General features: G+C 37.8%; 4 protein-coding genes across 4 annotated transcripts in view; 2 read left to right on the forward strand and 2 right to left on the reverse strand.

Annotated features, from left to right (window-relative positions):
* Window positions 1-1,867: 1,867 nt before the first annotated feature.
* On the reverse strand, window positions 1,868-14,499 carry LOC108576657 (ubiquitin carboxyl-terminal hydrolase 31-like). Its single transcript, XM_017939697.1, has 4 exons — window positions 13,477-14,499; window positions 3,512-3,885; window positions 2,131-3,430; window positions 1,868-2,043 (listed from the first exon to the last, which is right to left on the reverse strand). The coding sequence occupies exons 1-4, from the start codon at window positions 14,338-14,340 to the stop codon at window positions 1,945-1,947; spliced, it is 2,637 nt and encodes an 878-aa protein (XP_017795186.1). The 5' UTR covers window positions 14,341-14,499; the 3' UTR covers window positions 1,868-1,944.
* A 601-nt stretch (window positions 14,500-15,100) lies between these two features.
* On the forward strand, window positions 15,101-16,647 carry LOC108576627. The gene is made up of 6 exons (XM_017939650.1): window positions 15,101-15,234; window positions 15,356-15,611; window positions 15,686-15,809; window positions 15,887-16,098; window positions 16,224-16,370; window positions 16,462-16,647. The coding sequence occupies exons 1-6, from the start codon at window positions 15,101-15,103 to the stop codon at window positions 16,645-16,647; spliced, it is 1,059 nt and encodes a 352-aa protein (XP_017795139.1).
* A 1,603-nt stretch (window positions 16,648-18,250) lies between these two features.
* On the reverse strand, window positions 18,251-20,934 carry LOC108576628 (major royal jelly protein 1-like). Its single transcript, XM_017939651.1, has 3 exons — window positions 20,446-20,934; window positions 19,237-19,654; window positions 18,251-18,483 (listed from the first exon to the last, which is right to left on the reverse strand). Exons 1-3 carry the CDS (start codon window positions 20,932-20,934, stop codon window positions 18,251-18,253), a joined length of 1,140 nt encoding a protein of 379 aa, XP_017795140.1.
* Window positions 20,935-22,257: 1,323 nt separating this feature from the next.
* LOC108576629 (protein yellow-like) overlaps window positions 22,258-23,353 on the forward strand; it is a 31,497-nt gene continuing 30,401 nt past the window's right edge. Inside the window, exons 1-2 of the mRNA XM_017939652.1 lie at window positions 22,258-22,499; window positions 22,931-23,186. Of these exons, the coding sequence (XP_017795141.1) occupies window positions 22,258-22,499; window positions 22,931-23,186 (498 nt within the window). The remainder of the gene's footprint in view (window positions 22,500-22,930; window positions 23,187-23,353) is intronic.

Consider the following 23,353-nt stretch of genomic DNA (forward strand, 5'->3'; position numbering starts at 1 on the left):
CATAGAATAATAAACGGGTAGCGGCTCTCTCTTGCTTCTTTCCCCTACCATACACTCTGCATTCATTCCACCCTATAGTTTGTTAAGTGCCACGAAGTGAACATCTTATGTTTAATAAAATGTTACTCGACCATCTGACGTGGTATTTGTTTTCAAGTTAAGTAATTGGAATATTTTAAAAATACCAGCTTCTCCTTTTACGTATTAAATTAAAATTATTTTCGATGCAATTAATCAATCGTTAATTAATTATTTAAAGCTTCCAATTGCTAGATTTGAAGATAAGAACTCTGTCAGATGACCGAGTATAAAAATATTATCTGAATTGCAATGAGTATTACGCCTTCGGGACGCCATCATGGCACTTGACTCGGCCTAACCTTGCCACAGGAACCAACTTACGTAGTAACACCGTTAAAGCGGGTATACCGAAGTATACCTTACGTTGTTTATGCCTCTATCGAGCGCCTTTCATTATACAATTAACGCTGCACTCGACACTATCTGCATTTACAAATTCGTCACATACATTCTCTACTCGCTACCCCTCGGTCCATGATACGTGTGACTAGTAATAAATGTTTACCTTTAAAATAACTTAAATATCTTTCACTCGCTAATTATACACCTGCCTCTGTGCATATACGTTCGTATATGCATATATATATAAATCTGTTTTTCACTTTCATGCTTCCGCTTTCCATCACTTTCTATTACAAACGTGTCCTAAGTGGAATGATCGTTACAACTGGGAGATTAGAGTATTTGACAATAAAAATAAAAACAAAAGAATAAGATCGCTGAAAGATATATAGAGTCAACGTGGGGGAAAGTCATTCTGTCAAGAATCGACACGTTTTCATTTCTGAATGATAAAATTCGATTACGCCGATTATTGCAGGAAGAACTAGAGTTTAGAGTGGAAGTATACTGATATTCTTGGTCGTCGATTCGTAAGAATCCAAATAAAAATTATCGATACGCACATTATAATTCGGTGGCTTTCGCGATATAATGTCGATGTCCAGTAATAAAACGCCGTCGAAGTAGTAAGTATGCTTATATGATTGCAAATGACAATATCAATATTAATTACTGAGATAAGGCCACTAGTGGGTGATACAAATACAATATAAATATTATAGTTAAGCATAGATTCAAAGCAATGGTTAGCGACTACATTGTATATCCAGACAAGAATTATCCTTGAAAAAACAAAGTCAGTGTAATACGTGAATCCTGCTCACACACACAAGATTCAGTTATTGTCATAGTTTCATTGTAACGCGACTCGAGAGACTTTCGATTTGCAAGAAAAAAAAAGAAGCAGCCACGCACAAAGTTTCTTTGACACACATACATTCTTGCTGGACATATGTAGAACATTAGTTGACCTATTGCGTTGAAAATCTAAGTATTAACAATAGACGATTCGTAAATGAAGGATCCTTAGTTTCTGATACTGAATATAATATTTGTCCTTTTTTTAAAAAGTCTTCTAACAACTATAATGTACAATACAATTCACGCAATCTGTATATAAACACGTTATAAATACAAAAATCTCTAATGCCTTGAGTTTACGCTTTCATTTTCAGAAAACATTTGTCGAACGTCGCAATTTTTTAATTTATTTATTTCACATTTAAATATCAAGAGAAAGATAGTGAGAGAGGTTCTCGATATTCTTTGCTCGATCGACACCTAATATAAAAGAGAAGCATTTTTCATATGTATAAATTCGGAGCGAAAGATTCTCAGATTCTCTTCTAAACAAAACTATATCGACTTTTCGATAAGAATGAATTTAAGTTTCGCAAGAAAAAATTGTCTTTATGTTTTTTTAGTTCTAGTTTTTTTTTCTGGCTGTTCACACACCATATTTCAGGCACTATACATTGAGCATTGCTCGAACCAGATCAAAAGTCTGGCTTAAATTGTGTGTTACAACGTCGACTCGTGGATTATCGTTGTGTCGTTGGACTGTGGTATGTGTGGGGTTAACGTAATGGACGACATTTTTCGTACAGGTTTTGGAGAGGCCTGCAATCACAGATACGAATTTAGAAAGACTTGTAATTTACAATTTTATATACATGTATATGTATATATCGTTGACACTGAACTTACCCATTCTCTTCTACAAGGTGCTTCATCGTCCGAGTAATGGTCAATTTGTCCGATGTCCGTTTCTGTCGCAACATTTCTTTTCTTCGGTTGTAACGTAGCGTAATTACGACATCCCCTATTGAAATTTGTAATGTTCTTCTCCTCTACGATTTTATCTTGACACAACACTTCCTGCGATTTACTCTGATTATTATTCGTAACATTGTTGTTAGTCTTGTTGTTAAAATAAAATGGTGGCATCTTCGAGACCCGATTGGTGTCATTCACGGCTTCTACTCTAGTATCGTCGAAACAATACCATTGAGTATCGTATGGGTTTCGACAGAACGCGGTATAATGACCTCCTTGCAAATCTTGCCCGTGATGGTTACAAATCGCGTAAAGGTCATATACATTTTCGTCGTACTTTGGGATGTTTTGTTGACGCGGTCTGGGCTTTTTCCATGGTGACCAACCCAGCCCACCTAAACTACTGACGTTGTTATGCGTCTGAACTCCATTATGAGCTAGATGGGGAGTCATATCGAAACCGTATAAAGGAAAATCAACCAACATGGTCAATTTCGACGTAGATCTTTGTTTAGATTGCTGTCGAAATCTCTTCAAGTGAATGACCAAGATATCAGGCAAAGACCAAAGGCCTAACTTCTTTACAACTTCTTGTTTCTTATTACAATATGGACAATGCCACGCGTCTTCAGCTCCTAATATCTCGGCCCTCGTATACAGATCAAAACATTCTTCCAAAGTAACAGCTCCTCCCAGTTCCGAATTAGTCTTCAATTGCTTCACACTGGCGTGCTCTTCTATTTGATCGCTATCATCCTGAATGATATTACACTTAGCGGCTTCGTCCCACTCCAGAATTAATTTCACATGCTGAGGACCAGAGTCATCAGCACAGAGAGCCAGAGCTTGCTCAATTTGCTCTGTGTAAAGTGGATGTTCTACACAAGGATCTATACAAGGATGCTCATCTTGAATTGGTGTAGCTGCAGGATCTGCCACACGGATGTTAAACAGTCCAGGACTTTGACTTGACGTGAGCACGTCATCGGTCAGGACACTGTGCATTTCTTTTAACAGAAGCTTTTGTAGATCTTCGTACGACGTTTCTCGGGACACCTGCATAGTGTATGGACTGCCAAAACGTTGCCTTAAGTCTCCTTTCACAAGAACATTGATCCATACCAGCAAAATATATGCTTGTTCCGTGGGTTCTTTTAACTGTGGCAGTTCTATACAATAGAGTGGATCGTTTTCCGTGATCACAGATAAGGGTTGGCAATCTGAGAAAGTTCTGCAAGAAATGAACAATACTCATTGTCAATGTTACAAAGTATAAATAGCTTAGAGTTATTAAGAAAAGTGTATACTTTACCTGTGAAATCCTTCGTCGTGAATTTCTGTGAGTAACATATGATTCTCGTCGATCCCAGTATCACTGGCCAGGATCTCTCTGAGTTCTCTTACGTTGGACGTCTGGTTCACGCTTACGCCTATCTTCACTTGTCGCGGCTGCTGCGACGTGTAAAGGACGTTCACGAAAAAGTTCATCTGCCGGTGATTCTGCGGGACAGGAACTGACACGCAGAGGAAAGGGTCGAAAGTGTTCGACTGCCGGTGACATCTTGGACATGTGAGACTAGACCGAAACTGGGCTTGGAACACCGCGTGCACGAACGAATTGTTGCAGCGGACATGATTCGCCAAGGTTTCCGCCGCGACGATGTCATCCGGTCTACCGAAGGAATTCTGAAATGTGATATTTCTATTAATAGACAGATCATTTTTTGTAAAAATCAACGATGAAAGTTTAAATAAATTATTACAATTATTTTTCTGCTAACGTCTTAGATATCGCGTAGTAATTTAACTGAAACGAGGTGAGTGGACATTTAGCGAGAAAACGGAGAAACTTTCTAACCTGTAAAACAATGTTTTACTCTATTTTCGATAGTTAATTAGATCCTTGTATCGGTTTGGAATTTCTGGAATGCATCGTGTAGTTGAATTCTGAATTATAACAGAGTTACTGAGAATTCCTCGTTAAATTTTTGCATTAAAATTTCATTGGCGGGAACAGAAAACTTTCACACTATGCTTGCATTCAAATGTGCTTTCCTTTTCAATATGGCTATCCTTCGGACGTGAATTAACGCGTACGACTAAAGTGCTCGAATAAATTTGCAGTTGATTGAAACAGGTTACTAATTCCAATTGTCAATATGTGACAATACGTATGCATATTTTAGATATTGTATATCATTATTTCGATTAATACTAATTTATCCCCGGCTATTTGTCATTTTATTGCTTACGAAACGCGGATTTACGATCATTTGCGAAATACCCAGAGCGTTTATTGTTGAAATATGGAAAATCGTTCGAACAAATATGAAAACGATGACGAAATAATTAATCCTTATCAGGAGAATCGTAAGAACGCCAATAACGTTTTGCGTACATGCAAATTATCGTGCACTCTTCTGTACACCTGCATTTAACCAGGCTTAGAATATTTCACTTTGCGTCATCGATACGTTAAACAAGATGAGAAGCCAAACGAACAATATATCACACGAATTAATTTGGCTACAAAAACGAAGGAAGAATGTTAACAGAAGAAACTTAACCTGCATCGATACGAACACACGTTACATTTCAAGTAACGAGCGAAGGATAAAAAATATTTGTGATTGGCAAAGAGATTCTTTATCAAACGAGGATTTGTTGAAATAACATTAACGATGAGTAATGTTGTATTCGAGATATCCAACATGTTCATCGTCTTTAGGAACGTTCGAGTGTACTAATCAATTCTTAGTTTTTTTCATTTTTAAATGTTGTTAAAAAGAAAAAGTCAGATCATCGTTTAAAATCAGAACGTACGAGGTATTCAATTTGTCCCTTCATATATATTTCTGCATTTGAACACCAAGTATGCGTGCCGCCACTGTCGTGTTTGACAGGCTCGAACGTGCATTTCTGTGTAACAAGCAATCCTGAAAGATTTATTTTTTAGCGCAACAGATCGAGACGCGCGACGCTCACAAAATCAGTTTATCACTCAAGATACACAAAGGCGATCATTTATAACCCATACGTTCTAATAATAACCGTCTACCGGCAGTTTGTTACGCGTCCATAACGTGTTGCACTTTTCGATTTCGCAACAGGCATGACAGAACAGCAAGCGAAGCAAGTGGAATATTCTAATCAACACCAAACAATTGTCGTTACCACGCTAAAATTCACAAGTTTGCGACTGATTTTATACCAGAACAACTAAAACAATTTCCTGAGAAATGATACTGATAAGGCATAAAAAATTATTTATTCTTCACGAGTACACGTAAATATAGCTAGTTCAAGGAAGTCAAATATGTTCTGCAATCTACATTTATTTGCATATTGAATACAAGTATACATATTTTTCTATACACATTGTCTGCACATTTCTACAAGCATTTGCATTGGTTGGAAATTTTTAAATGATGATTCGATTAGCTCCAACAACAGTATTTAGAAATACGTCGTATAAGCCTCGCGTGCTTTTCCTCTGTCCCCTTTCAGATCAGCGGATTCTCGGGACAGAATACTCGGTCGGCATGGAAGGCTTCCCTTAATCAGATCACGAAACTGATATTTTTATGACCTTCAAATTGCATGGTTTTCGAACGAAACGTAAGTACATTCAACAAAAATCATCGGGGTCTAAACAAACAGATAACTCTTTAAAATCTGTCTTTGAAGATCTGGAATAAAAGCAAATATTGCTGTAAGATATTTGAAGTTATTAACTGCATGTCATCCGCGCGAGATAACGGAAGAAAGTAATAAAAACGTGGATGAGAAAAAAAACTTTACACGCAAACAAGATAATCGAGTGGTTTTATTGTGTGTATTCATTAAAGAGAAAAAGACTTTCCTTTGTAAAGAAAAATGACCTTTTCTTCTAAGATAAGGATTAATCGTCTTGTAGTAAGAGATAATTCTTTCGCATGTGCTCTCTCGAAAGACACGAAACGCGATAACCGTCGAGCCGTTCACAGGATGTATCGCCGATCCGGTTGCCGGAAGTAATTTTCGATGCTTACAGGTTGTAACGACTCGCGCTACAATTCGCAACTTCACAACTAGTCAATGTCACGTTGGTACACGTGTACTTGTGTAAAGGTTGGGTAAGTTTGGTCAGTCGGTCGGTAACCCTTATGGAATTCATTAGAATCGATCGAGACGATCTTTTTTTATCTTCCGAGTGTCAACTTTTAGGTTATGACCGTTAACCTCACACGTTTCTGTATTCTCTTATTCAACGTAAACTAACGTTACTACGTTTAACTATTTACACACAAATTTACATTGTATTTACCATTTAACCTATAACACAGTGTGACAAAAAACAGTAAATAACGATCATCAATTTACATGAACGTTACATATCAAATGGTGAACTAAAAATATCACGTAAATTGTAGAATACGTTGAAGCCTGACTCATACTGTTATTCTTTAGCCGATGGATTTAAACGAATCACGCATAAACTTGTTGATGTTGCAATAAAATACAATAAATATAGACGCATTCGTAGTTCATTTCCTACATATGTACACGGTCACGAAACAAAAGGCAGGAAGTTTGGCTTCTCTAAACATTCTTTACGTAACAGTAGCAATCAGCGACTCTCGACCCGTAACTTATAATTAACTTCTTTCAGCCTGTCAGAGACGGAATGCGTTGAAATATGTTTCAGTGGCTGGAATCTGAAAACGCTTGAGTTTCTCCTTTCGGTATCTTTTAATGCGTACACAATGTTAATGTTACCGACAACGTGCAAATATATCAAGATTTATTCCAAATATTATCATGTACACATGAAAATGTTAAAAATCATTTACTGCAGTAACATTCACAAGTGGGTATGAATTACATATCCAAAGAAACCGAACGTTTCGACTTTACCCTGTAAACAATTAATTTAACAACAGTTTACAGACTGTCGTTAATTTTTAATCTAACGTTGTTTATAAAACCGTTTTACTATCATTTATAAATGGAACGTACAATATGTCTTAATGTAGAATTAATAAATTTGAAATGACGTAATAAAAAAACATTCGATGTTTTTGGTAATGTCATATTATCGTCAGTCCTACAGAGAATACGTTATGATCGAAAAAAGAAGATAAAGATTATTGTGTTAATGGATTTTATTTCTTGTTCGTTTTATCGCGAACCTGACGTTCGTTAATTAGATTCGGTAATAAGCAAAGACAGCTTCAGGGTCATCCAGTTCTGATTAGCGATAATTAGACGAGTAGAAATAGTAATTAATTCGATGTTATGATTCAGTGTGCGTAACACTATGCGAAGGTCGTCATAGAAACGGGACATCGTAATTAAGAACATAACCAAGAAATTAGAGCTCTGCACACTTGTTTATTCTTACGTAAACGATTAACAATTACATCTAACGATTGATCTTCGCGAAACGTAAATCCGTGTATGTATTTACGAAAACAATGATTCATTCATTCATATGGAAGAACAGAAGATTTCTAACCTCAACTTTTTTAGACTGCGTCTACTGTTAGAATACAAACACTCGAACGAGTTGTGTCCATGACATTTTTATGTTACCGACAGAAGATAATTTTTTAAAAAGCCAGACAAAATATTTCATTTCCAATTAAAATGATCTTAGGAATTTTTTCATTGTAAAGTGACGAATAAATATACGAATCAGCAGGTAAGCGAATTAGAGTCAACGAACGTCACGTGTCTCGGTGAAACACAATAATGCGACAGTTTTTTTAGCCTTGAAATTTGGACTCGCCGGTTAACCTGTTAATCCAAGGGTATTTATATACCCGACAACTAATATTGCATGTTCCACGAAATGACTCGTTCTACTATAGAGAATCAGCTAGGTCAGAAAATTTCTTTGTTACTCAGATGATTTTCTTCGTTATTAAAACCAAATCGCGATAAGGAGAATCTGGATTAATACCCGTGAAACTGAAAAAGAACGATCGATCAATGGAAGCTATAAAAAGTCACGTTGACCGTGTTTTGTAATGTGGCTCTAGAACGATGACTGGTTCGTGACCCCATTCAAGGTCAATTCTTATTACGGTACTGCCACTGTCCAATGTCGTTGAATTTAACTTTTCCTCAGACAACTGTACGGATATCGGAATAACATTTTAACCTAGGAACTGAAATAAAACACTACTTTCATCGTTGAAAACAAATAAAACTGAAAAAACAACTAAGAGAAATATTACTAGGTGAGAGGTTAGAAATAAAATGAATTTGTTTGAAATTTCAATGACTCTTCCGACGTAAGAATAATTTATTACAGAGACATTTGTCAAAATGTAGCAAAGCGCCAAGAATAACGCCAGAGAATCGTGCCTCGAACTGTAACTGTACTCTCTCGTGTTTCGAAGGGGGAATTGTGTGCAGAAATTTTTCAACGTCAAACCGACGAAGCAAACTGAACGTTTGCGAAAGTCAGCAGGAGATTTACAATGGCGCTGAACACTCCGGTAACCTCACATACACTTATCGATCTGCCGTTTCCATTTTCAAGTGCAAAAATACGAGTTTATTTACGGGAGAAAAAGGCTATTTTGGCGCCAACGGATATTCGAAAGGCGGATACACACGATTCTGATCTTTGTTTAACAACAAATATTTGAATGATACGTTGACGAGTCCCGATGCATTTATCATTTTCCTTTTTCTTTTTCTGCGTAACTCTTCTTATCGTACATTCCATTCAATATCAACTCTGTACGAAGAAAAACAGTGCTTACACGTTTATACCATCGATAATCGATTCCTATAACCAAACGGAACCTATCAGATACAGATAAACACTTTCGAAATTTATGATAGCAAAAAATAATCGTTAGTACGTAAATTCTTGTAACGGTAACTATTGAGATAAGAATATAAATGATTTTACATTAAGACGCATAAATTTTCCTTTGGGTTTTTTTTTCTGATCGCCAGAGCGAGACGACCTCTCGCGCTAAAAAAACGCGTGTCGCGTTGCAAGGTCTCGTTGAAGGTGGCTTTTCATGAAACGCGTCGTCACGGTGTTTCGAATTTAAACGTCTACCTCCTCTGACGATCCACCCGTCTCCTTTCATCTCATTTGAGACCTGTTCAATAACAATACGGCGAAGGACGTTGGTGAATTCTATTGCCGTGAACGAAACGTGTAATGAATGTTCGAGAAAAAAGAAAAAACAAAACCGGGGACGATAACAGAGACATCGATAATGAGAATCGTAAAATGATTGACTAAGGACACGTGGTGTTTGCTCACGGACACCTCGAGCGGCACGATTTTACAAATACCACAGAATAAGCTGGTAAATACTGGTGTACAGACGATAAAGATATTTACGGGTAATCCATGGAATCTGTGTAACGAGAGCACAATGAACTGTTTGATCGATCGAGAGTACAATTGGTTATAATTAGAGGAAAGCGACGGTTAATTAAATTTAAACGTTTAATTATATACAATGTTGTTCAGCAAATACGACTTAATGATGTATTTAGTTATGGAAATGAGGTTAGAATAAATTCACTTCGTTACACGGCATGGTTAGCACGCACACAGTTTCGAAGGTTATATTCGTACTCGCCTAACCTATACACGCACTCACTTTTCCCTATGCTAATGATGTTTGATGTGTTTCGTTTCGTAACGCCTCAATTTATGATAAATTATAACGTCAGCAGCATGTAGTATCTTGACGAGTATCCTAATTTTAAAAGGACAAGAGCTAACGATCTTATCGGAAGGTCAACAATACGTGGCACCATCGTTTAGCACGTGCTCGAGCGGCTCCATGCATTTTGAGAAGCGTCGAACCTGTCTGGGATACTTTCCAAGGTGTCGATTCATTCGGTATTGCTGCGTTGCATATGTATAAACATACACGTATATAAATACATATGTATTTCCCTGATCTAGTTTTCTCCTCCTACCTATCCCGTGAAATATACAAACTGAACAAGATTTATAGATACGTTAAGCAGATTTTACCGCGATCAAATTTTTGTTCTCTTTACTTTCGTCCGAAAAAATGTATCGTTAAACACGAAAGCACGATCTGCCTCGTAAATAGCGAACTAATCTCAATACGTATGGTTCGACGGGCAATAAAAAGAACGCGGGTGGTAACTTTCTATTGAGAGTAGGCATTTAATGTTTCCCGTTGAGCATCTTCGAATTTTCAAGGCGTTTCAATGACCGGTTTCGAAGAAGTCGGTCATCGTGACCGACGAAGGGCACTTGAGGAAAAAACTGGTTACGAAAAAGTGGCACGAGCAGCGAGTTTAACAAGCCACAGGGGCGACACGTCGGACATTGTTGGTTCCTGATCTGGATTATCGACTTGCTCTCGCTGAAGATCGCTTCCTTATCTGATGCTCGGCAAACACTTCGACGGTGTACAAGAAATGGCTGATAAGATAACGGACCAAGTGGAATCATGTACCCGGAGGATGAAGTACGAATGAGAGAGGGAGAAGAGCGGAGTTGGCGAGATGTGACGAGTCGGTAACAAGTTATGGTAAATGTGTCAAACGTTTCGAACGGCAACATTTGTCGCGGCTATGGCATCGCTCGGGGGAAAGAGAAAGAGAAAAAAGAAAGGAAAGATGAGTACATACCGTCTGGCTAGACAAATGAGATAAGAAACTTGGAAAAGGGCAAATGTCTCATTAGGGTAGAAAACCTGTTTCGATGTACATACATACACGAGCTTTTCTCTATTTGAAATTTTTCTACATATGCATACATAACCTAGTAATTTCATATTGTACACGGTAATTTGTAATGCAACTTGAAAATTACTACGTTACTTTTTCTTTAATTCATATCTTTAACGAATTTGAAGTACATATAAAAAAGAAACAGCGGGAAAGTGGGAGGAGGGAAGGGATAGAAATATAACAGAGTCATAAAAACCAGACTATGGAATTTTAATGAGTGTTTAGCGTAAAATAGAAAGTTTATCCATACATTAAAAGGAAATTCACCTGTTTAGATAATTACCGATTAAATTTTACCGAGTTAACCACCGACGGTTATTAGTCTCACTAGAGAAGAAGTAAATATTCGGAGGCGAAACGCTCGGAATAATTTCACGTTTTCTCTTCTACCATGAATAACCGTTGTTATTCCATACGACAGATACCCGAAGAAACTGCATTTCTAAATAAAGGCGTTATATAAATAGCTTCGACAATTATTGCTTTACAACGACGTATAATTGTGTTCGTTCATTAGATAATGTTTCTAAACTGCGATAAAGAGCGTTATAATGCAGTACTTAACAAAACTATTAGTTGCAGGTATTACGCAAGAAGTAATGGAAACAACGCAGGATTGAGAATCACTTATTAAACTCGTCCGCCTACCGTTGTCCCCGTCTATGTATTGCTTCAAAAATGTATCGTATCCTCCAACAGAAATCATTATTACCCAGCTACATTAAGGAGGAAAAAGAAAAAAAGAAAAAAAACTTTTGTAAGAACTTCACGATACAAATCATACAGGTATTCTCTGTTACGAAAGCGTGGAATTGCACGTGTACGATCACGGAGGCACGCGTTAGTAAATACCGACGGCCGATTAATCCCCTAGCGCTGATAAAGCTTGGAAAAAATCTTTGAATAATTAGAAGCTTTGTTTCAGCTTTCCTCGCCTTTCACGCTCCCGTCTTGCGCGATCTGTTTGTTTTTTGTTTGACGCACGGGATGATTCACGATTCTGTTTGTAGTCATTTTTCTTCGTCTCTTACCTCACCGTTCATGTAATCGCGGTCGCGTCGTTGCGAACTGGCCGGCAAGAGGGAATGCAGCAGCGCCTGCCGCGCGTAACCCAGGCAAAACGATCGACAGTGTGTCTCGAGAAAAAAAAGTCATCGATCACGAGTCGATGGCACCGTGCCACGCGAATATCGTGCGTAAAAAGCACGTGGAAAATGGACACATAATTAATTGGCGAGAGCGTGATGCGCACTTTTTTCTCCCGTTACGTCAGCTTATCGTTCGCGGGCATCTCGTTGCGGTGAATCAGCGAACTAAAATTTGTCTCGTCTCTATTCTGCTCTATCCATCTCGCTCTTTCTCTTTCTATATGATGCATTGACATAAAAAGCGATCCTCCACTAGTCAAGTTCGCGGCTTATTGAGTGCCAACTATTTTTAGCCACAAAATACTAATGCCAGTTTATATATTTAACGAACATTCCTCTTTCGGTTAAAACGTGCGATATACGCTATTGTTTAATAAGAGCGATTGCGCGATATTGTTAAATGTTTAAAAATTCGGTAACGTGTTGTAATACCATTTTTACGTAAGCGATCATAAAAGATAGCTATTGTATCAATTTTTTGTAATTATCGCTCGCGCAACACGTCAATTCGGAGATTAATTATCAGATATCGATAACATTTATGATTTACCAATTATCAAAAGTCTGGGAAATGGGAAATCGAAATTTTTCTCCGTCAAAGCACTTGTAACTCATAATCGATAAATAAATATTACATTGCTGCCTCTTCACGTTCACCGATATACGTATCGTTAATTAAACGCTTTTAAGTTTTATAAGATTAAAAAAAAAAAAAATTCATCGTAAGACGTACAAAAATAAAAATGAAGTAATTTATCTGAACAATATCACGTGAATGCGATTTAAAACGAAATCAGAATAAGTGTAATGTTCTCAACCCTTCCCACTTTCAAAGCATATGCACAGCGCGGTAAATGCACGATTTCCATTCGCCCTTTGTTTCTTTCGGAATGCTCACTTTCCCGCGGATCCGTCAGGATTTCAATGGGATCGTTCGAAAAGCATGGCACGTACTTTTCGAGTGTGGAACAAATTTAGGTTAAGGCCTGATCACGACCGCGCGATCGACTGGCTTCTCTGTTTCTCCAAGTAATAAATAAAATTCACTCAAGGCTTTTATCCTCGTATAACCATACCTCCTTACAACGCACACATAAGCAAAAGTGCGAAGAACACTTAAAAGCATCTGGAATCCACGCGAATATTCCGTGCGTTTGCGAATTCAGAAACTTCTCCCGCGGTCACAGAAAACCAGACGAAAATTAACGAATTAACAAATTAACGTAACTGACTAACCATCATCCGTATTACATAATCAATTGCCACAAATGATTACAAACCTGTTCATTACGTGCAACGCGACAGAGGAAAAGAGACAGAGAGATGCGAAGGAAGGGAGAGATAATTGCATTATGCGGTATAACCGTAAGAAATAATTCCGATCTTTCTTTCTCACCTTGATGATTTTATACTTCTTTTTGGTAGCTTGATTCAAGTCCTCGTGCACTTTGTCCAACAGCCACAGTAAGAATTCCTGAGCGTCATGCTGCAAGTTCCCGCGATACTGACTTCCGTATTTGTCGATCTCTGGGTCATATTGGCAGCTCCAGATGGCCTTCAACAGAAGGGCCAACTGTTCCGTGATCTCCCCCTTAGTCCCATATTTTTTCGAGTTCAATTTATTCCTTCTAGACAGATCGACCTTGTACTGGTCCAGCACAAAGTATTCCGCGAGTATGTCCGTATGCGACAGACACTGCAACACGGCGTTCATGAAACACGTGTTACCGTGATTGCGTAAACCTATAACCCCAGGTACTCTGTCAGGCGGTATATGAGCCGGCCTAGGTGGAGGCACCCTAATATCACCAGCACTGGACCCAAGATCGTCCCTGTGAGAAGTTTTATGATTCTGCGTGCCCACGTTCGACATGTGCTGTACCATCTTGTTGATGAACTTCTTCCAGGACGGTCTACGGAATACTTTCTTAACACCTGGTCTCTCCGGGTAGCTTTGACTGCTGTGTAATCGGCCTATATTCTGCTGCATGCTTTCCACTTGCTGTTGATGTTGCTGCATATTGTTTCTGTCTTTAGTGGTGGCCGCGCTGCCGCCGTCTTTCGACTCGCGATTCTGCTTGGGACGTCGTCGCGACATCCTGCTGCTGGCACTTTGAAATGGATTCCTCGGTAATGTGAACGTGCGTTTTAAACGCGATGCGGAATCTCGTGTTCTCGATTCTGATAATTTAACCTCTTCCACGCCCAGCTCACCCTCCGACACCGATTTCATCACCGCACTAGCCTTCTCAGCGTCCATCGCCGGCCACGGATAACACCGTTCAAGCCTCCGCTTGCCGTTCACATCACGCTTTTTCCACGATCGCTCGACCCGCGCGTCTTTTACATGCCGTACGTCAGAAACAGCCCGCGGAAAAACGTCATACGCGTAACCCGCTCTCGTAAACTACAGCGGCCATTTGCCTTTATCACGGGCTTCCACGATTTCATGATGCTTCGACCATAGACTATGCGAAATTATTGGCGGGAGGGCGCGTTGCGCGCGCGATCCACGCGCGCTCTTTCACGTCTGACCGTTATTTCGAACGCGGTCGGTACAGTAGAGCGCGTTCTAACCGACGATTAATACGGTAAATTACGCGAATTGACGGTAAAAAAGTGGAGCCCAATTCTAAAAAAAAGATTTTTATATTTTCAAAAACATTAGCCATTGAACATTTATAAAAACTTAAAATACATAGTACTCTTCCAAAATGATCTATGAAATAGAATATTAATATTGTTTGACATTCGTAATTTATTGTTTCACTTTTTTTCCGAAGTAAGTTTTTTCAGATAATTAAAAAATAATTGAAAAATTCGTAACACATTCCCGGTATCTGTGGAATTTCATAGAACGCTGATTCGTGAATACTTTAACTTCTGCTGACTCGCTGTGGAAAGCGATACGATCTCAGCACGTCGATCGATCCGCAAAAATTTCAAATGCCTCACTCGTGTAGATTTTCGCCATGCTCGCTCCTCGTCGTTTCGTAGCCTTCGCTTTTTACAACGCGATAATGTTCCTCCTGGTGTTTGTTTGCATTCCGCGAATAACTACTTGTTGGCAGTTCGCAACCGCGAACCTACCGGAACACGTTTTTATTTGGAAATTCGCTGTTTGGCGAAATCGTGCCTTCCTGGCGATTCCGAGGTATCGTATTTTTATTTACCTTCAACCGCTTACCAATGTTTTGCAAAGATGTTATTTTGTGTCGAGAGTGAAACGAAAAGCAAATTAAGCAGAAAAAAAATTATTTTATTGTGACGTCAAGATGGCAACAAAATGACACTTTGGAAAACACGAGGACACTTTTCGAAGCAATTTGGCCGGAATCGAGTTTTCCACTGGTGAAAACTAGCAAAGTATTCTCCGCTTTGCATAATAAACGCATAAACGATGGCTGTTTTCGAACAGTCGTCGAATTGGATATTGATATTCGAGGGCGTTTATGGTTGCTGCAAGTGCCGGACAAATCCGATTGTTCAGCCAGGATCGTAATTTACAATTTGAAAAGAAACAACCAATTGGTAAAAAATAAACACCAAAAAAAAAACAAATTTTTAAATTTTCAGACTTAAAACTTAATCAAATTTTTTTGAAGGTATCTTCGACTGATCTAACCAAAGTTCCAGTGAAAAACTTGAGATCCCTAGTGGTTGATTCCTCAGGATATAGAGGATACGTAGGAGATCCTGGAGACGAATCAATTATAGCATTCGTACCAGGTGAACGAGCCAAAAAAAAACGAACAATTTTAAAGTCAATTATAATTTCAGCAATTTCCACGAGAATCTTTTTTCAGAGAAAGAAAGATGGTGGAGAATAAGGATGATTCGCGGACCGGAAGTACCGCGTGTCTTCAGCACCGATTTAGCCATTTCTAAGAAAAACTCTGTGTTGTACGTGACAGGATCTGAAACTCTCGATTTGTTCAGTGTAAATCTGGAAGAAATGTGGAACGAACGGAATAGCTATCCTTGCAGCGATGTACGTAGTAATTACCCAATTTATCTCGTAACTCAAATATAACCTCACTCTAGGTCGATATTTAAATTTCCCGCTATAAATATGTAAAAACCTTTTTTTTTCTTCTCTCCACTCGCGAATTAATTCCGGAATCTTATCTGTTCTCGTGATAGCAAAAATGGCGAAATGTAACGGTTGTCTGGCACGGTACCAAAATGGGCGCCTCCTCCGGGCTTTTCTGTGACGTCAACGATGGTCTCCACTATTTCATGTCCTCGGAGAGAGCCAGCGTCCGTTGGGACACGAAACTTCCGCTAAAAGTAATCACATTCGGTCCCTTTTTCAAGCTCGAACGAACCTTCTTCGACGTCGTAAATCGAGATTTTTGGAAAAAGCGTCTTTTATTTCCAGGCCGAGAGTCACACGGTGCTTGTGCAGAATGAAAATTGCCCTTGTATAAGCGATTACGCGATGGATGGTCAGAAGAATTTATGGGGTCTGGTAAATACACGGTGTCCATTTGATACGAATCATTCGTTATCGGAAATTCATCTTAAATCGAGGACTGTTAAAATTGGAAAATATTCGTCTTTGTGAAATTAACATTGATTAGGTCTAAATATATTTAAATTTGTATTTAATAGGATTTATTCGCTTTCATACTTGGTGAAAAATGGCGATTTTTAATAATTCAATTTTTGCATTAGAAAGTTGTTAAAATTCCTCTTGATAGGAATGATTCTTTCTCAGAAATTCATCTTAACTCGAGGACTATTTAAATTGGAAAATATCCATCTTTGTGAAATTAACATTAAATAGGTTTAATTCACTTTCATACTTTGTGAAAAATGGCGATTTTTAATAATTCAATTTTTGCATTAGAAAGTTGTTAAAATTCCTCTTCGACTAGTCGTTGATTAACTAGTCCACTTTTCATTATATAAGTATCGCATTAATTTATCGGAAACAGCGATTACTGAACTGTGAAAACCTACTTTGAGGAAAATGTCAGCCATCAACCCTTTTACATAAAAGGCTGACACTCGATTTCTAATATTTCACCTTCGACGAGAGATTAAACGCGACACTTTCTCTCTATTAATCGTGTCGTTGAATTAATTTCAGTTTTCATGGGATTATGTTTCTTTGATTCCCTGAAATTCGTATCGAAATGAAGGGGAGAATAAAGTGTTGGAAAGTGGTAAGAACGAGTGGCGTGTTTAATAACGGAGACACTTCTTGTCAGAATTTATTATACAACCCGCGTTTATGTCTGCCACTGTCATGAACAAGATCGATATCGAAGATTTGTTTGACTCGTATAACTGATAACCGTATCCCCGGGCAAATTAAGCCACTCGTTAGGTAACGATCATTGAAAATCCATGGCTGCACAACGATTAAGCGAAACGCCGAGCTTAGGTATTAATTATGATTAAAGGATTTTTCTCTATCGATTAACGATTTAATTGCGTACCGTCTGAACACGTTCCATTCGACTTTCCCTTGTATAGTCGGTGGAAGAGATATAGCGAGGTCGTCGAAATAAAATAGCAATTTGCCTGAGCCTTGATCGTTAAGTCTGAGACTTAATCGTGAGCCTTAATTAACCTGAGTCTTCAGGTTAAGTTTTTTTTTAAGGCTTAATTCTGCATATTTTAAATAAAAAATATATTTATAATATATTTCAAATTGTAAGCAGAAATTTCAGATATCAATTCTGAGTCGCCATTTAATTCTTTAATTTACAGTCATTACATCGCTTCCACCGACTATACCTTTCATCCCGCGTGTCTTATATTCGTCGTTGAACAGGCACTTTCTACCGCAATTTTTCGTGATAAAATAATGGAAGGGACAGAAAGGAACTTCTATTTAATTAAGGACGAATTTATTCGTCTACATAAGTGTTACAATAATAGTACACACGTTTTGTTTCATTCTCATCGACCATTTGCAAAAAGTGGTCGTTGAAGCTTCCTATCTGACACTGGTTGATATTTGTCCAGATTCGATCTTTCTTCATGACTAGATTAACCCTTCGAGCACTGTATTCGCGATTAATTTCTACTTCCTTTCAAATTTACTTTCAAAGTGTCACGATGTAAATCAACATTCTACAATACCCAAATGGTTAATAATTTTAATCAAGAACGTATATCGTAAATATGAATATTCTTGATTAAGTTGCTTCGAATTTCTAATACGAATCCTCGCAAGAGTTCAAGAGAGGATGGAGAGCGACTGAAGCTCCAGAACAGCTGACAGAGTTCTCGATATAATCTTGGAAGTTACTCTCGATCACCCACATCAGTCCCTTGTATCCAGGAATAACTGCAGTTGGTAGCCGGCATTCTCCAGCCTTCTCCACTAACAGGAAGTTATCCTTGACGAAGGGAGTGTCGGTGTTCCACATATAGATATTCGAGTCTCCTAAAAGTAGGACACAAAAGAACAACACTTATGCTTAATCTCAGAATTAAAGTCTAAAATTAAACTCTTTGAAAATTTAAAGAAGTTAACTTTTGGAATTTCATTCTTTAGAGTTTCCTTAGCCCTAATTTTGAAGAAGATGGCGGAACCCTCAAAATTTAAGAGGTAATTTTTAAAATTTCATTCTTCAGAATTTTCTTGGCCTTAATTCCGGAGAAGATGGCGGACCCTCGAAATTAAACTCCTTCAAAATTTAAAAGAGGTAATTTTTTAAATTTCATTCTTCAGAATTTTCTTAACCTTAATTCCGAAGAAGATTAAACTCTTTAGAAATTAAACATTTTCAAACTTTAAAGAAGGCAACTTTTAAAATTTCATTCTTTAGAATTTCCTTAGGTTCAATTTTGAAGAAGATGGCGGAACTCTCAAAATTTAAACGAGTTAACTTTTAAAATTTCATTCTTCAGAATTTCTTTAGCCCTTATTCCGAAGAAAATGGCGGACCCTCGATATCAAACTCTGTCAAAATTTAAAAGAGGTAATTTTTTAAATTTCATTCTTTAGAATTTCTTTAGCCTTAATTCCAAAGAAGATGGCGCACCCTAGAAATGAAACTCTTTGAAAATTTAAAAGAGTTAAATTTTAATTTGTCATTCTTCAGAATCTCCTGAGCCTTAATTCCGAAGAGAATGGCGGAACTCCCAAAACTGAATTCTAAAATCGAACTACTTTAATTCCTTAAAATTTCCTTACCCTTAATTCTGAAGAAGATGGCGGAACCGTTGTCGGTTCCAAGTATCACAATCTTGTTCCTCTTTCCACCAATGTCCACTATGGAACCGTTCGCGTTTCCGGATCTCAGGTTCGCAGCTTTAATGGCGAACATTCTGTTCGAGTTTAGGTAAGTGAAGTATAGAACTGGAGTACCACAGCTCTGTCTTCTCACCAGAGCAATGTACAACGCGTCAGGTTTGTTCAAACCTGAAGTCACTGCTGGTGGCAGGACCACGCGATATCCACGATCAGTTGTAGCGTTGTAGACGATTATAGCACCGGTACCAGCGTCGGAGATGTACACGTAAACCTGGCCATCTTGCGTGTAGTCCACGGCCATGTATTGCAGACGGGAGGAAATGTCTACTAGGGTACTCAAATCGATCACTTTTACAACCTGAAATTGGGATTAGAAAATTAATCAATTGCAAATTGATTGTTGTGTTATAGAGATTTTTGAGTGACTTAAAATTTGCAAATTAATTGTTGTGCTATAGAAATTTTTGAGTGACTTAAAATTTGCATCTTGAGGATTTCTTGGGTAGATGGAAGGTTTGTGTTTGGTGACCTTTTTTTGGAGATTCAACTTTGGCTGAATTAACTGGAGATTTAAAGTCAAAGTGAAGTAGACTTTTGAGAGATTTTGAGGATCTAGTTTTAGGAGATTTTATGTTTCTACCTTTATTCTACCGAATTCTACCTTTAACAGATTCTATGTTCATCTAAGAACCTATTTTTAATTAATCCTGATTTTAGTTCAACTCATAAAAAATAGGAGTTCTACTTTCAAGGAATTCTGTGTTAATCAAAGAAAATTCTACCTTTAACAGATTTTACATTAATTCAAGAAAATTTTACCTTTAACAGATTAATCCAAGAACATTCTACCATTAACAGATTCTACACTAATCCAAGAACCTACATTCAATTAATCTCAATTTTAGTTTAACTCGTTCAACAAGAAATTCCATATCTAACCAGAATTCTACCTTGAACAGATTCTACATTAATCGAACAAACTTCTACATTCAACCAGAATTCTACCTTTACCAGATCCTCCGTTTAATCAATCCTGCTCTTGCGTTACCTCGCAATAAACCGAAGTTCTACCTCTAGATAATCTCAAGGCTGATCCAGCTTTTGCATAATCTCCAATCTAGATCAATGCTCCATAGCTCTACCGCTCACCTTTCCATCCTTAACGTTTATTCCAACGACCTTAGGAGGACACCTGCGCACAGGTTGCTCCAGAGTGTTGACGATACCAACGTCGAGGACCCAGAGGATTCCTTGCATATCCAACGTGATATCGACAGCGCTTTGTAGAGCTTGACAGTTTCCTTCTTCTTGGATAGCCCAACAGGGGAAAGGAGTTATCTTTGGCTCGCAGCTTTGTGATTTCAGGGAGACAACGCCCAATGTGAAGGGTACACCTGGTTTGTAACGTGGTAGAGCTAAAATCGCTTCGTCTTTGTATATCTGAGCCCTGGTTGCGATCACGTTTCTGGAGATGTAACGTCCGCTGGTCTCGTAGATGTTTTTCGTGCTTTGACAGGGCCAGTTTAGACTGAGTCCTGAGAGAACCAGTGGTTGCGGTAGCACTGGATTGCCGTAAACTAGTGGTAGATTCCTTGCTAGAGATATTAGACAGAGAACGGTGCTTAGATGTCTCTTCATCGTGTCGCTTGGCGTAGACCAATTGTTTGGGAGACTGAAAAAAAGAGCATTGAATGTTGGAGAATAAGTTGGGAATTATTTTTGAGAGGGGAGTGAGTAATTTAGAAAAAATTATTAATTAGAGTGAATTTAAGTAAATTTAATTATTTATTGAAGGGAGAGTGATTAACTATTTTTGAGATATTAGTTACATACTTTTGAGGGGAAAGTGAAGAGAGATCAATTTTTTTTCAATATTAATTAGGGTGAATTTGAGTAAATTTGATTGTTTATCGAGGGGAGAGTAAATAATTATTTTTGAGATATTAGTTACATACTTTTGAGAGGAGAGTGATTCATAATTTTTGAAAGGAGAGAGATTAATTTTATTCTTAAATTATTAATTACGGCAAATTTGAGTAAATTCAAATATTTATCGAGGAGAGAGTGTTTAACTATTTTTGAGATATCAACTCATTTTGATAGGAGAGTGACCAATAATTTTTCAAAGAGTGATGAATTTCTTTAAATTATTAATTAGGGTAAATTTGAGTAAATTTAACCATTCACCGAGAGGAGGATGACTAATATCTTCGAGATATTAATTAATTCCGTGATAAGAATAATTAGTACAAGTAACTTACGCCTGTTTAACTTCTGAATGGACACGAAAGCTTTAATATGCGAATCTTATATTCCACTGTACGCTTATATACGAACGTGACCGGACAATTCCATCATTGATCGATCGTGCATATTTTCTGTATTTATAAATTAACATTCTCTTCCGTCTGTCGCAACGCTTCCGCTTTAACAAGACTGTACGACGTCCGGAGAGCAACAAGGAAACGTGTTCTCCATCTTGTTTACCAAACAACCGAACCTTCAGGAAGTATATCCGCAAGACGTATAATTTTTATAACGATTAATAATTCGCAATAATTAATTAACACCACTCCTTTACCATTTTATAAAAAACTACTCAACACAACTGCATCGAAAAATTAAACTCAACAACAAACATCTGTACATTATACTCACATTTGAAAAATGACATTAAATTATACGTAACTGATTGAGCTGTAAAATTAATAATTATCACTTCGATAATGTTAATTTTGTGTAACAGTTCATTTCTCCATCTTCATCTCGATATTTCCGTCCTCAAAGTGTACAAGCTAAAGTAAAGGGACAACGGAACGCGGAACGATTAAACGAAACAGCAAATATTTCAACAAACTACCGTATTTCGTCACAGAGCAACGTCGTATATAACTGGTGTAATTTTAAAGACTCTTCAGTTGAAATTCAAGTTCGATTGACAGCGATTCCACGAGGGACACGATGTTGCACAAAGTGAAATTTATATCTTCGTTCACGTTGACGATCATCGTGATTGTCCTCGCCTTAGTCAACAGCGGAAAGGCGTCTCTCGATGGAAACGTGAAATGGACAGGTGGAACTTTTGAATGGCCTTGTCCAACCACGAAGAACATGTTCAAAAGCAGCGGGAAATACATTTCGAAGAACGTGATAGCGACTAGAGCTGCCATCTACAACGACGACGCCATTTTGGCTCTGCCCAGGTAGAAAAATAAACGAAACTTTATTTACAAAATTTAACGTCGTATTGAATAGACAATGAATAAGATAAAAGATAAAAAGGGAACAAGATAGAAAATACAAATGCTTCGTACGAGTGTCGACATTATTTTTGAAGCACTCTGTAATTTTTTCTAAAATTTCTGGAATACATCGATAATAATTGTGAACGATTTAATAATTGGAATATCGGGAATCACAATTTCACAATAATTGGAGAGAGTTTGAAAAGAAAATGCATTTATTAGTATGATATATCGTGTCATCTTGCATCCATATTATTGAAACACCCTGTAGATCAACAGGTTGAATTTTTACAATTAAAATTTTGCGAAGGTGTTCAGTGACTCAGTAGAAAATGAGTATTCTTTTGCTTTATCCTTCTCATTATCATGAAAACTGGTTTTCAATACAGGTTTAAGCCCGGTGTTCCAGCGACATTGGCCAAAATTTCTCGAGAGAACAAGAGCTGCGAGGCGACCCTGGTCCCTTATCCTTGCTGGTCCCTTCAGGAAGAAGGAACCTGTACAGCGCTGCAGAACGTGGTAGATATTTACCTGGATCCTCAGAACATCCTCTGGGTCCTCGATACCGGTGTGGTGAACACTTTGGACGAACCTACTCGCAAGTGTCCACCGAAAGTCTTGGCCATCAACGTGAGCACTGGAAAGGTGAGTGTTGTTCTCTTCTATGAAACACACTGTGCATCTTGTGACACAATGGAGATATCGTCGGTTCAATTTTTATCTCATTTTTCATAATATTCTAAAATTTTATTTTCGTTTTTCATAATATTCCAAAGTATTTTTTTCATTTCTCACAATATTCCAAAATATTT

The sequence above is a fragment of the Habropoda laboriosa genome, unplaced genomic scaffold (assembly GCF_001263275.1).
Source record: "Habropoda laboriosa isolate 0110345459 unplaced genomic scaffold, ASM126327v1 scaffold462, whole genome shotgun sequence".
In the NCBI taxonomy this organism is placed as follows: Eukaryota; Metazoa; Arthropoda; class Insecta; order Hymenoptera; family Apidae; genus Habropoda; species Habropoda laboriosa.

Bases quoted from the DNA above. Each gene is read 5' to 3' on its own strand.
- LOC108576628 (XM_017939651.1), bottom strand. From the start codon at position 20,934: ATGAAGAGACATCTAAGCACCGTTCTCTGTCTAATATCTCTAGCAAGG. The intron at 19,655-20,445 runs GTGAGCGGTAGA...TCCCAATTTCAG, and splicing joins TAAACGTTAAGGATGGAAAG to GTTGTAAAAGTGATCGATTT. The intron at 18,484-19,236 runs GTAAGGAAATTT...TCCTACTTTTAG, and splicing joins CATCTTCTTCAGAATTAAGG to GAGACTCGAATATCTATATG.
- LOC108576657 (XM_017939697.1), bottom strand. From the start codon at position 14,340: ATGGACGCTGAGAAGGCTAGTGCGGTGATGAAATCGGTGTCGGAGGGT. The intron at 3,886-13,476 runs GTGAGAAAGAAA...ATCACATTTCAG, and splicing joins AGAAGTATAAAATCATCAAG to AATTCCTTCGGTAGACCGGA. The intron at 3,431-3,511 runs GTAAAGTATACA...CATTTCTTGCAG, and splicing joins CACGACGAAGGATTTCACAG to AACTTTCTCAGATTGCCAAC.
- LOC108576627 (XM_017939650.1), top strand. From the start codon at position 15,101: ATGTTCCTCCTGGTGTTTGTTTGCATTCCGCGAATAACTACTTGTTGG. The intron at 15,612-15,685 runs GTAAAAAATAAA...ATTTTTTTGAAG, and splicing joins TGAAAAGAAACAACCAATTG to GTATCTTCGACTGATCTAAC. The intron at 16,371-16,461 runs GTAATCACATTC...TTTTATTTCCAG, and splicing joins ACACGAAACTTCCGCTAAAA to GCCGAGAGTCACACGGTGCT.